Source organism: Amblyomma mixtum, chromosome 5 (genome assembly GCF_055824585.1).
Source record: "Amblyomma mixtum isolate Tamu chromosome 5, ASM5582458v1, whole genome shotgun sequence".
In the NCBI taxonomy this organism is placed as follows: domain Eukaryota; kingdom Metazoa; phylum Arthropoda; class Arachnida; order Ixodida; family Ixodidae; genus Amblyomma; species Amblyomma mixtum.
In genome coordinates this window covers 109,461,446-109,475,118 of record NC_143016.1, presented here as the reverse complement: position 1 = coordinate 109,475,118, position 13,673 = coordinate 109,461,446, and the positions used below count along the sequence as shown (strand labels likewise).

The following is a 13,673-nucleotide window of genomic DNA, read 5'->3' as shown; positions in this document are numbered from 1 at the left end:
CAAATAGGGTATATTCAAAATTCCGCAAGTGCGCTTTCCCACATAACTATGTTGCCCCAAACAAGATGGCCGACTTCGCTATAAAGGAACTACGTGGGCTACAGGACAGGCGCTAAAGGTGTGGGTAGAATGTAAGATACGTATTTTGGAAGAATCAAACAAAAAAACAGTCTTTCTTGCTTTGTTTCAGCTGGAAACGCATGGTCAGCCATCTTGTTTGGGGCAACATTGTTATGCGGGAAAGCGCACTTGCAGAATTTTGAATATCCCCAGTAATAGCTATGGCTTATAGAGCTCAGGCGTGACAATCTACTGTACAGGAGAACAAACTATGACTCATAATGCAATTGTTGTGCGCTCGCGATGCATTAATTGTAAAAAAAAATGACAGTGGTTTATTTTTGTTACACCGAATAGTCGAGCGATAGGTATTCTTGCTTCAACTATGATTTTGCGATTTCTTATCTCTTGGCTTAACTTGACGCTTGTGGCTGCTATGCCCACTCGGGTTAAATACTTAGTTTGCAAGTTTTTAAACGTTTATTAGGATTTGCTTCCTGATTCGCACAGATTCTGGCAAACACCGTCCAGTGATCCCTGAAATAGTTGGGTACGGTGTGCAGTTTGACTATGGCCGCCTTTGCAGGGATCACCCGCAAGGACCAAAATTGACGTTTCCATCGTATCGAGCACATTCAAATTTGCCTCAACGTCGATTTTGGTCGAAATCCAAGGCCGAATTTCGGGGGTGGGGTGGGCCAAATTTTGGGATTGGCGCGGGTTAAATTTGAAGGTCAACATCGTATTGGGCACATTCAAATTGGCCTGGATAGCAATTTTGGTCCAAATCCGAGGTCTTTGGATGTGGGCCAAACATGGAAATGGCCAAGGCCAAATTTTTAGGTTACGATCGTATATGACGTATTCAAATTAGGTTGGATGTTGATTTTTAGTCCAAATCTGAGGTCAAATTTCGCGGGTGGGAGCAAGCCAAATTTGGAGGATGGGTTGGGCCAGTGGTGGTAATGACCAGGGCCACATTTGGGGACACGATCGCATTGGCCATAGTCTTAAAACTTAAGGCTGTTATGACATCTCTAAGTCCGAAGGTCACTTTAATGATGTATACACGCGTTCCGGAGTTAAACTCGAATTCTGCATTATGTACAGCCATGGCTCGAAATTTCAGACCTTTCGAACAATTCTCAGTCAAGAAGAGAGAGCACTTGCATCAGTGGCAATGCTAATTATATTGTCGTGCTGTTCAGTACGAGATTTCTTTGCCGTTTTATTCTCCAGAGAAAAACTTAGCCCTCAGACAAATAGCGTTATTATTTTACACCCTAACCGACGGGACCTGGTTACTCTTTGTGGTTCACGGTCTAGAACAAGGCATCCGCGAGCAACGCTCTGTTCTGGGTACAAATAAACGAAATTTTGAGATGGGCCGGACGCCGCTGGCGAAAGGAGACGACGCTGATTGTAGTCCTTACCTTTGATAAATTTGAGCGTATGTAAATGGCGCCACGTGCAAGGGATTTTATGTAGCCTTCGACCATCTGCAGACATAAAAAAACAGGCTATTTATTACTACGACCGTCATGAATCCTTCCGAAGAAACAAAATGAAAGCAGCCATCTTGTTGCGCAAGAAGCTAACTTAGACTCCCACAACACTGGATTGCAATGCGTATTTACCTAGATGGTTTTATTTGTGTTGTAACATATTCCATAACATATTACGGCCAAGATCGCTCTCTCTGATTTCTTGTTTTAAGTGGCTGACGAACCGTATTTGATATGGATAGGACTCCTACGTCCTTCCTGGCAGTGATTTATCGACTGTGAGCAGGTACTTGAAACCATACGGGTGCCCCGATCTCGCACAAACTATGGTGATCAGAGAATATGTACGCATATAACGAATTTATTGAGTCAATATCCAGCCATCTTTGAATTATTGTCAACCTACCCATAACTGCCTAAGATAAAGAAAGCACTAAGACATATGTACCTAATGGAATAATGTTGTTGTTGCGACTGTGAGAAGGTTGAAAAGGAAATTGCACGGGCCTGCCTACTGGCTCGAGCCGAGCCACCACCGCTGCCGCGTGCAGATAAAGGAGAGTTAAACGATCACAGAAAACGAAAATAAAAGAAAAGAAAAGAAAAGAAAAGACGCGCGTCGCAGCAACAACCGCGTCCGCCGAAGCGGACGCTGGCTGAAAAAACAGATAAGCGGCCGAAGCCGCGATCGCTCCACCACCTCTCCCTGAGTGAAACAATTTCTTTTGTGTCATGGATGACATTTCGATGTGTCCCACTTATGTACGTGGAAAAAGTATTCAGGAGTATTTTTGTCCCAAATAAACTCTTCTACTACTACTACCACTAATACTTACATCGCCAACTTTGTCCCATAGCGCCTGCTTCATGCTGTCATAGTAATTGACGATTTCGGGTGGAGAAACGGCCTGAAAACCGAAAGGGCATCGCGATAAACAAGCAGTTCGTGGTGGCTTCGTTCCGCGAGGGCAAGCGTGCCTCAAATTATCCTCGAAATGCTAATCATCTCTGATTCCATACTGATTATTCCATACTTATGTACAATCTTTCTTTGGCGACCCGTTCATTGTAGGTAATAATACTCCGACCAGCTGCAAAAGTTGCTGCGAATTTATGTTATTTACTGAATTACAGTGCGGGCTTTTCTCTAGAAATTACGGTCTCGAAGCGGCATGCCCGTTGCTATCCAACGCAAAACCAAAACCAAGATAGGAATAGCCTGAGCGTTATTCCAATCACTGACGGCCGTCTAAACCTTTCTCTGCTGGCAGTTGGCATGGTTGGCATTTTGAAAAAGTTCGGCTGAATTACGTTTACTGCCGCGCAAGATCACCTTTTTTTTTCAGAAATCACCATTCCAGGGGGATCCAGCCGGGGGTGGTCACTCGCGACAGGCTGCATGGCGCTCCATGTGGCAGCGCTGGGAGGTTAGCTTTTGTTTTCAATGCTGTTACACTCGTATAATATGAATAAGCGGAATATACGAATCTTATCGTGCGGGTCTGGACAGACTCAAGGGTTTTGGCTAGGTTAATTTGTGTGAGGTGCCAGACTGAGCGTGAATGTTCAAGTTTAGGACGGACAAGAGTTAAATAAATAACTAAATAAATAAGCACTTTAATACAGTGTGGTCGTGCGGGGACCCAGTGGCATACCCCGAGTTTTTTTATAACACAGTTTTATTGCGTAAGCAATACTGCGCCAGGTTTCGAGCCGTCCCGTAGCTCCCGACGGTGGCCACGGTGACCTTTAGCCGCAGCGAGGTCAAACAGATGGAGCGCCGTTACCATAGCAACCGTTTCAGCCGCGCTCCACCAGGCTCCACGCTGCTTACGCAGCTTGCCCGGTTTAGCCAGAGCTAAACTTCAGCTAACCTTTTTTTTCTCTCCCCACTACGATACCTCTTTCTTCATTTCTTCTTTCACTCCCTCCTCTATCCTTTCCCTTAGGCGTGGCTAGGGTGTCCACTGAGATGTGAGGCAGTTACTGCGCCATTTCCTTTCCTCGAAAAACAGTTGCACTTTCAAATTGACTCACCTGGTCGCTTTTGGCCGCAGATCGCTTAAAGATAAGTCTCTTAAAGGTATTATATTTCAATTAAAGGTTTTCGTGCAGAAAGCCGGTCGTGTTAGTCACAGTTTCACAAGCTAAGAGGCAACAAGCTATGCGGTGTAATTTTGCCTAAATTTGATTTGGTTCCTGTCTCAGGAGAGGTAGCCGTTTTGCTTCATGTTCCGGTTGCGCCGTGAGGAATCAGTGGTACTGGAAATAGCCGTCATTAGGAACAGTATTGCCCCCCACTCCCCCTTCCGTGCGTCGTTGGCCTCGGGAGGTTGATTCTTCTTTGTTCTTTGTTGAGTGTTCGTTCTATGCACTATAGGCTGTAATTTGTGATATGTACGGTGTGTCAAAATAAGGTCATGGTGTTTCTGGGTAGCCACCCACTTTGCATACATTTGTTTTGCCCTCAGTCATGAGTGTGTATGCAATGTTTTATTTGTTTGCACTGTTGAATAAACTTTCCTTTTACTATTATGCTATTATTTACTATCCTGAGAAACGTCGAATGCACATCGTAGTAGATCACTTGTACAAAGCTTGAGTGCAGCCTTCAGCACACAACCGTAAACGGCCCCATTTGTAACGCTAGCGCAAACACAAACCAGAAAAAAATTCAGGGGCACTTCGACTGTCTAAAGTGCGTAGAGGCGAAAGCGCTTTCCGCACCACTTTGACTGCTTCTGTGGCACTGGTGGCGTCACATGTAATTGAGTACTAATTACTAAGTGACGACAAATCACTAATTAATGGTTAATTACTGATTTGTGCCTGAATACTAATTAACTGATAATTAATGACGCTTAAGCTTCGCCTTTTGGAGTGGAACGCGACAGCGTGTTGTAGCGCTGCCAGGGAGTCCACGGGACGCCACCACCCGTTCGGCGCGATGCCTTGCTCTTTGAACGCTTTTTGAGGAAAGGAAATGGCGCAGTGATTCTCCGTCATCTCGGTGGACACCTGAACCGCACCATAGAGGAAGGGAGGAAGTGGGAGTGGTAGAAGGAAGACAAAGATGGCCCGTAATGAAGAAAATGAAAATTGTATTTGAGGAAAGGAAATTACGCACCAACTGTCTCACACATCTCGGTGGAGTCCACCCGTCAAAATTCAGGGGGGCACTTTTTTTACCTAAAGTGTGGTCACTGATGTGTGGTTAAGATGTTAAGCTTCGCCTCTGAGTGTGGAACGCGACAGCGTCTTGCAGCGCTTCCACGAGTCCATAGAACACCATTGCCCATTCGATTCTATGTCTCGCTCTTCGATAAATTGGTTTTTGAGGAAAGGAAATGTATCTCTCTCATATCTCGGTGGACACGTAAACCTCGCCGGAAGGGAAGGGAGGAGGATGGGAGTGAGCGAAGACACCGTATTCACTAGACGCACCTTTGTTCTTCCCAAACCATCGAGCTGGCATCGCGGAGTGGATAGCATGCTCGTATCACACTCCGAAGACCGGGGTTCGATTCCCGAGCTCGACCAATTTCTTACTCGGTTTTATTTATCTATGTGGCCTGACTAGAAAAGTTAATTAGGCTAATTGAGTAATTAAGCAATTAACTAAGCTCAATCCCACTTGAAGCGTCACTATACGATCCCTTCAATTGGTTGCCTGGGTACTAGCCAAAGTACAATTGGCTCCGTTTGAAATTCGCGCACTGTGACGTCACGACCGTTTCGGCCAACTGAAAAGCGTGACATTTCTGTCGACAACTGCTGCTTACAACGATGAGACATGAAAGGCTTTCGCCTTAAAATCCGAAGCTTCATTCATCACCATGGGCTCTTTCTCACTCTCGCCGACCTAGCAAAATATGGAGACAGACAACACAAGAAGTGCGCTCTTCTTTTACGAAGCTGGGATGCGACATCCTGAACCGAGCAGGCATCACCCCTATCAACATGAAACCAGTTAGCCAATGCCCTAAGCTACCGCTCAAAATCACATTTCGGAACATGAAAAAAAAAATGGCTGTGACTTAGCTCGGCTGAGCCGTGTTATACGGAGCGAAAGGCAACCGAACCAGTGTCCGATGTCGACACGGAGACGTTGCTGTGTGGGCAAACTAATGGAGACGATGGTGCGGGATCGGTTATCTACATATCTTGAACACAAACAACTCTTTGCGAGCACCATGTTCGGATTCTGCCCACACAGATCAGCACAGGATGTCCTCCTGCAACTCAATCGGGAAGTCCTTGACCGCCTCGAATGCCCCCATAATGACCGGGTAGTACTCGCCTTGGATCTTAAAGGGGCATTTGACAATGTAACACATGACATCATACTCACTAACCTAAGTCACACCGACTGTGGCCTCAACACATTCCAATACATAAGCCAATTTTTAATGGATCGTCAATCCTACATTCGAATTCAAGATAGAGACCATGGTCCTTACCTACTCAGCACGCGGGGAACCCCTCAAGGCGCGGTACTTTCCCCGCTGCTCTTCAATCTGGCCATGATGCATCTGCCGGCCCAGCTGAGTGGTGTCGCCGGCGTGCAGCACGCCCTGTACGCCGATGACATCACTCTGTGGGCCACGCAGGGCAGCACAGGAGACATTGAAACCAGCCTGCAAACAGCGGCGACGATAGTAGACCGCTACGCCCGCCGCTGCGGTCTTCAATGTTCCCCTCAAAAATCGGAATTTGTGCACCTCCGCCCCTCACAGAAGTGCACAACTAAAATATCTCTCTCTCTTGAGAGTGGTCCCATACGCGAAAGTGATGAGATACGGGTACTCGGACTCTACATCCACAAACACAGGCGGCCAGACACTACATTGGCCAAACTCCGTAAGGTGGGGGACCAGGTGGGCCGCATGGTCCGCCGGGTTTCCAACAAACGCGGAGGGTTACGAAGTAAGGATGCCTTGCGGCTGGCAAACGCCTTCGTAACTAGTCGAATTCTCTATTCGACTCCTTATCTCCACCTACGGAAACAAGAGGAGGACGCCCTTGAGGTCATCCTTCGCAAAATTGTTAAACGTGCCCTTGACCTCCCAATCACACTACTTCAAACAGCCGGCTTATGGCTCTTGGGGTGGTGAATACTTTCCGGGAGCTCCGGGAGGCGCACCTTACAAACCAGTACACGCGCTTGTCGCTAACGGAGTCGGGTCGCCGCCTTCTTGCTCGACTCTATATCCAACACACACCTCCAATGGAAGACAGGTTTCGCATCCCGGAACTGTGGAGACGTGCCCTCCACGTGCGGCCTCTTCCAGCAAACACGTCACATGAAGACCATAATGGTCGGCGCCTGGCACGAGCGGAAACGCTAGCCCGATATTATGGCAACAAAACAGGTGTATACTACGTGGACGCCTCCGGCCCTCACCACGGGGGATGGTACACGGCCGCGGTAGTTCACAACAGCAACACAGTTAACGGCCTAACTTTCAGAGCCCGCAGTGCAACACAAGCAGAAGAGGTCGCGATTGCTCTCGCGGCCTCACATTCCAATTCAAAATACATAATCACCGACTCGCGAGGGGCCTGTCGGAACGTCGAACAAGGCTGCACTCCCTTCCTAGCCTATCGAATATACCAAAATTGCATACGGGATACGGACCCCGCACACCGTTACCTCATATGGGCCCCTGCACATCAGGGGTTGGCAGGAAACGAGGCAGCAGACGCAGCCGCCCGCGCGCTCTCTCACCGGGCTGTTTTCTCCTCCCCATCCGATCAGGAACCCGATTTTAATCCGGTCTATACATTCAAAGATATTACAACATATTATCAAAATTGTCATCGCCTTTACCCTAGCCCATGTAAAGGCCTGAAGAAGGCGGATGAGCGGCTCCTCCTCCGCCTTCTCACCAATACTTTGCTGTGCCCGGCAGCGCTAAAACATTTTGACCCCTCCTTTAGCGGCAGCTGCCCACACTGTAGTGCAGTGTCTTCTGACACCTATCACATGGTGTGGGCCTGCCCCTCCAACCCCGCTATTCCCCCCATTCCCCCCCGGGAGGACTGGGAGGCGACCCTGCTCGGCTGCCACGAATTACAGGCCCAACAAGCCTTAGTCGGGCGCGCCCGGGCGGCGGCAACCGCCACTGGGGTCCCATACTAGGGACCTCCACCTAGTGTTTGTATGGATCGGTCCCTTACGGGCTGATCCAAACATACCTCCTGTTCATTCGTAATAAATGTTTTCACCACCACCACCACCACCGCCCTTTTCCGCTTGAGATACTCTGCCATACTGCCGCCTCAACTGTGGTTACGGCACACGCGAGCTCTCCTTTTCAATCCTCCGACATGCTATCAGGCATGCGACACAGCTGGCGAAGCGAGCGGAACGACGAGGCAAGCGGTGTGACGTCATACCAAACGGCTGCGGTGGCTCCCCGGCGAGGCGCGCGGTGTGACGTCATGCCAGATACCGCCGCGGCGCCCGCCTGCTGCGGCGGTTGCTAGGCAACGGCGCAAGGTTGGTCTCTGTGCCTCCTCGGAGCACCGCCACAGCGAAATCGCAAGTTCGAAGCCAATGTAGTTTCCCCTAAAATAGGTGGACAGCTTTACGGAAGCAGTTGCCAAACGCTAGTTACGTTTTAGATAACTAAGAACACGCAACACGGTTAGGTTCGTTGGTTATGTTCATTATGTGGGTGGTCCAAGAAAAATGCTGTGTTAGGCTGATTCCGAAACATTTATATGAAGATGCTTGGGATATCATGGAACCGCGAAGGGTGTCGTTTGAAGTAGGATATGATTGACGACGATTAAATTATATTAGTGTTGTTTTATTAACGTTTAAAGACATTAGCCAGTTTGCGCACCACTCTTCAACAAGTTTTATGTCCCATTCCAGATGGCATGCGACATAAGCTTCGTGATATGTATCACTGAAGCACAGGGACAAACTAAATACATGCTTCGTTATAAGCGTAGCTTCTAGTTAGCAAATAGTGTAATTACGAATGGTTTCAGCAGCCTGTAAAAAAGGATCGCGTTACGTACCGGGAATATCAGGCGGGGATCGACAGTTACCGAGATCATCAGGTGGTGGAGGTTGTCCTGGCCAGAAAACAAAGATAAACAAGTTGTTTATGTGCATGAAGTTAAAATCAAGTCGCACGCGCACGAACAAAACACGCATTTTCTTGCGATTTTGAGCGTGCTGGTACGGCTTATTGATAGGAATGTAAAAACGAATACCACTCCGGCTACCACCTCCAATTTACACCGATTTCTCCTACGGTATTTAAGCGAATAAAAGCTCTCCAGTATGTTTCACAAGACATGCTGACTCGGACTTCACAGAGCAAGTAAAGCTACGTTTCTATCAAAGCTAAACATATCGCCGGTGCCACACTGCGCGATAAAACGGTAGTCGAGGGCAGCTGGCAAACTCACCATGAATTCGTCGTATCCGTCCACTGCGAGCTTGTAGTCCGCCCCTATAACGTCGAACACCTTGCCATCCCGACATTTCCTGCGACCGCCGCAAGGGAGAGCCAACAGTGGTTTCCTGAGCATCAATATACGATGCATACGTCATGCAATGGGTCAGAAATATGTGCATTCTTGCGCGCCAAAGCATCAGCCGGGTTACGCAACATGCCTCAGTGAAGGCTCACAAACTCGCCTAGACCCAAAGCCGTTTAAACTCCTCTATGTGTCGGTTAAAATCTATTACTTCATAAACGTGCTGTCGCTGCTGATGTCGAACCCGGGGACTTGTGCGCTGCCCAACAGCGCCGTAATCACTGGGAGATGGCGGCGTGTATACCGGTAGCAAGATTTATACCAAATAGCGTTTTCTGGAGACAAGTTCGCAACGAGCTTTTAAATTGATCTTGCCTCTTTCTGATATCACTTTCCCGCATCCTTAACACACGCTTATTGGCCGGGATATAAAAAAAAATCAGAGTACAGACTTATATTCATAGGTTAAAAAAGCAGCACGGTCAGTGAACTGTTTCCTTCTCTCTGTTAAAATTGTTGAAAATTCAGGGAAAGGCATATATGTTTATATGAAACTAATAAGCGGCATAGAAACAGAACGTGGGGTGACTCACTGCAGCGTAGTCCCAGCAAGGAAGCTGCCAAACCAGCGCCCTCTGGACTCCCTCGGCCAGAACAAGTCGATCGCCTGCGTGAACAGTGGTTGCTGATATAAAAACGTGGTTCCTTTTGCCCTACGAAACGACCGCTGATGTTTAAAAAAGTGGGCACTGTAACTTAATTGCTTCAAAGCAAGCAAAAACAAGGAAAGTGCGTAAAACCAGAAGCAGCTGGGGTCGTCAACTGATTCTCATCAGTTTCAACCGGTCACTGATCGGAGACAGTAGTGCCCAGCTCGAAAGTTGAACAGTAGACGACAGAGACTGTCCTTGAAGCCGTGTTTCGTGTTCTGCGCTCGAGCTTTTATCATTTTTCCAGCACGTGAACAAGTTACAGCCCAATATTGAAAAAGGATTACCAGATAGGCGCGAACTGGCCTTGCTCTGCTTACTTTCTAGAACAAAAGTTCATCCCTAGTTAAACAATTTCATATATATTAAATTATCCAATTTCATTATCAATTATTCGTTTTCATACTGCTAAAAGATGTGATGATTAGCCTGCAAACGACTGGTGCTTCGATTGTTGAGAGACTGCACTGTCCTCCACCTGTCCTCCTGTCTTCCAAACGTACCTGGCAACTCCTCCGTCACTTAATTGACCCCACGCAATCCAAAACAGCCACACAACACCACGTCACACACCTTATAAAAAAGACCAGCCTTTCTCCTGACGCACTCATCGATATACTTAGAAACACACATACAACTACCGGCACCTCAAACCCCCTGCCCCCCTATACAGGCGCTCCGAATGCCAACCTCGACGCAGAAATCACGGAAGCAGAAATCAGAGCAGCCCTCCTGATTTTCCGCTGTAACTCCACCCCAGGAGTCGACCGGATTTCGAATACTATGCTCCGCAATTTGGACGATCAGTCGATCGCCCAGCTCACGGGGTACTTTAACAAATGCTGGCATGAAGGCACTCTCCCCAAATCCTGGCGTCACGCGAAAACCTTACTCCTACCAAAGCCCCACAAACGCCTTGCACCTGCCAATCTCCGTCCAATCTCCCTAACCTCATGACTGGACAAGCTTTTCGAACACGTTGTACCCGCCCGACTCACCCACCACATGGCGGAGCAAGACCTCTACCCGCACAGCATGATGGGCTTCCGTCCCCATCTCTCGGCACAGGACGCCACGCTCCAACCCACACAGGACATTTTCGATATCCTCATTCCGGGTCACACAAAATTTGTCCTAGCCTTGGATCTCTCCAAGGCCTTTGATCGCCTAGACCATCAAGCGATCATGGCATTCCTTACTAACCGCACGGCCGTAATTCACTTCGGACCCCACATATCCCCCCACACACCCTTAGTGGGGTGGCACTTCCCAGGGATCCGTCCTCTCCCCTTTTCTCTTCAAGGTCACTTTCATTCTCCTCGCCCGCAATCTACAAACCATCCCCAACCTTCGTCATACACTTTATGCCGATGATATCCCGCTATGGACCACCCATGGCAGTGATGGAGACAGAAAATATTCTACAAACGGGAGCTAACCTCACCCAAACACATGCGCGGAGTATCGGACTCTCCTGCTCTCCGGAGAAGCCGGAGCCCCTTATCATCCGCCCCGCAACCCGAAACTGCCCCACAGCCCCCATCATGTTGACACTAGAAAACCGGCACATCCCAGAGGTAAACACTCTCCGGGTACGGGGCCTCCATGTACAGAACAACGGGGAAAACACACTCACCATATGTAAACTCAAGCAGACAACGGTGTCGATAACCCACCTAATCCGCAGCGCTTCTGCACACCACCGGGGCATGAAGGAGCATGACCCATGTCGTCTCATTCATCCCTTCGTTCTCAGCCGCTTTCTCTTCACGCTCAACTACCTCAAAACTCCAGGCCGGGGAAATCACCCTGGATGCCATGATCCGAACAGCATTTAAGACAGCACTACACCAACCCCTAAATACCTCAACCGAAAAACTCCTTTAACTAGGCTTGCACAATACGATAGGGCAGCTTATCGAGGCCCACCGAGAAGCACAATACATACGTCTCGCGAAAACCATCACCAGCAGACACATCCTACACATCCTCGGTATCCGCCTACAAGCCAAGGATCCCACACAGCTCCAGGTCCCCCGCCACATTCACCCCGAATTATGCATTAAACCTCTCCCTAAAAGCATGCACCCCACCTACCACGAACCCCGCCGCTGAGCTCGCGCACGGGCACTCCACAAATACTATGGCACGGAACCGTATGCCGTTTGGGTGGATGCCGCATGCACGGGCGAGGACGCGGTTGTAGCCATCACGAACGCCTCCCTCCAACCGATTGCCACCCTTCACATAACCCCTACTGCCACTTCGGAGGAGGCCGAAGAGACCGCCATTGCCCTGGCCATCCCACGTAGGGAGGCCCGTTATATTCTATCCGACTGTAAAACTGCCATACTGGAACGAAGAAGATGATCCAGCACCGCCACCAACGACGACGAAGCGCTAGCGCCGCCCGTAGCAGGCTCGTGCTGGAGAACTGTCGCTTGTGTGCCGGTCCCTCGCCTCGCTCGTTCCTAGACGTCTTGCGCCAGGGTCTTCGTCGCCGGCGCTTGAAGGTGCCAATAAACCGCTCTACATTTGGTGGAGGTTGCTGCGGTCACCACCGTTTCCCCTCATCGTGGAACTTCGCAGTCGCACCATCCCGATGTCCAAGGCCGGTCAGCAGCCCCCCAGTCAACAGCCATCCCCTCCGCCGGAGCCAGTCATCTGCTCCGGTGCCGTCCGGCAGCGGGACCCCGCTGTTTTCAGCGGCCACAGCGATCAAGATGTGGAAGATTGGCTGGAGTCGTATGAACGGGTGAGCCGCCATAACAACTGGGACGACCGCGTCAAACTCACAAATGTGATATTCTACCTGAGCGACGTCGCAAACCTGTGGTTCCGGAACCACGAGGCCGACATTCCCACCTGGGCCGTTCTAAAGACCACACTCGCGGAGGTTTTCGGTCGTCCCGCCGTGCGGAAACTACGCGCTGAGCAAAGCCTGCGTGTCCGAGCTCAGCACACCAATGAGACTTTCACGAGCTACATTGAGGATGTAGTTGACCTTTGCAAGCGTGTTTACCCGGCTATGACCGAGGCTGACAAGATCAAGCACATCCTGAAAGGCATCGATGACGACGCCTTTCAGATGTTGGCGAAGAGCCCCACCACCGTCATCGACATACACCACGGTGCTGCCGCCATCCTAGTCTCCAACACCTCATTCTCTGCGTTTCCCCTGCTTCGTGGCGAGTGCCTTGGTCATATTGAAACCGCTGACTTCATCTCTTCCTTGGACACCGATGCGCCCTCCTCCAGTCTCGACCTCGCTGCCCTCACCCCACGTGCCGCTCCTCCCGATCACCCACTGTCTTCGGACATTTTCGACCGTTCTATTGATCCCGCCCTCGACACAGCTCAACACGCGCAGCTTCTTGTCCTGCTCAATCAGTTTCGCTCATCGTTTGACCACCACACCTCTTCTTTGGGCCGTGCGACCACTGTCGAGCACCACATTGAAACCGGTACACATCCTCCTCTCCGCCAGCGCCCCTACCGTGTGTCACTTCCCGAGCGCCGCCTCATCGCTGAGCAAGTGGACGACATGCTACAACGCGGCATTATTCAGCCATCTGCCAGTCCTTGGTCATCCCCAGTTGTCCTGGTGAAAAAGAAGGACGGCTCGATACGATTTTGCGTGGATTATCGCCGGCTCAACAAAATTACGCGGAAAGACGTCTACCCGCTACCCCATATTGACGACGCCCTTGACTGCTTGCAAGGCGCCGAGTTCTTCTCATCTCTGGACCTTCGTTCCGGCTATTGGCAAGTCCCGATGTCTGCGTCCGACCGTCCTAAAACGGCATTCGTTACGCCTGACGGCCTATATCAATTCACCGTAATGCCCTTCGGTCTGTGTAACGCTCCCGCCACGTTCGAACGAATGATGGACAACATC

General features: G+C 49.7%; 1 protein-coding gene across 1 annotated transcript in view; it reads right to left on the bottom strand.

Annotated features, from left to right (window-relative positions):
• The window catches only part of LOC149343343 (uncharacterized), a 41,593-nt gene that overhangs the window by 13,539 nt on the left and 14,381 nt on the right, over positions 1-13,673 (bottom strand). Inside the window, exons 7-11 of the mRNA XM_089546938.1 lie at positions 9,659-9,732; positions 8,994-9,072; positions 8,598-8,654; positions 2,402-2,473; positions 1,494-1,559 (exon numbers count right to left, since the gene is read on the bottom strand). Of these exons, the coding sequence (XP_089403064.1) occupies positions 1,494-1,559; positions 2,402-2,473; positions 8,598-8,654; positions 8,994-9,072; positions 9,659-9,732 (348 nt within the window). The remainder of the gene's footprint in view (positions 1-1,493; positions 1,560-2,401; positions 2,474-8,597; positions 8,655-8,993; positions 9,073-9,658; positions 9,733-13,673) is intronic.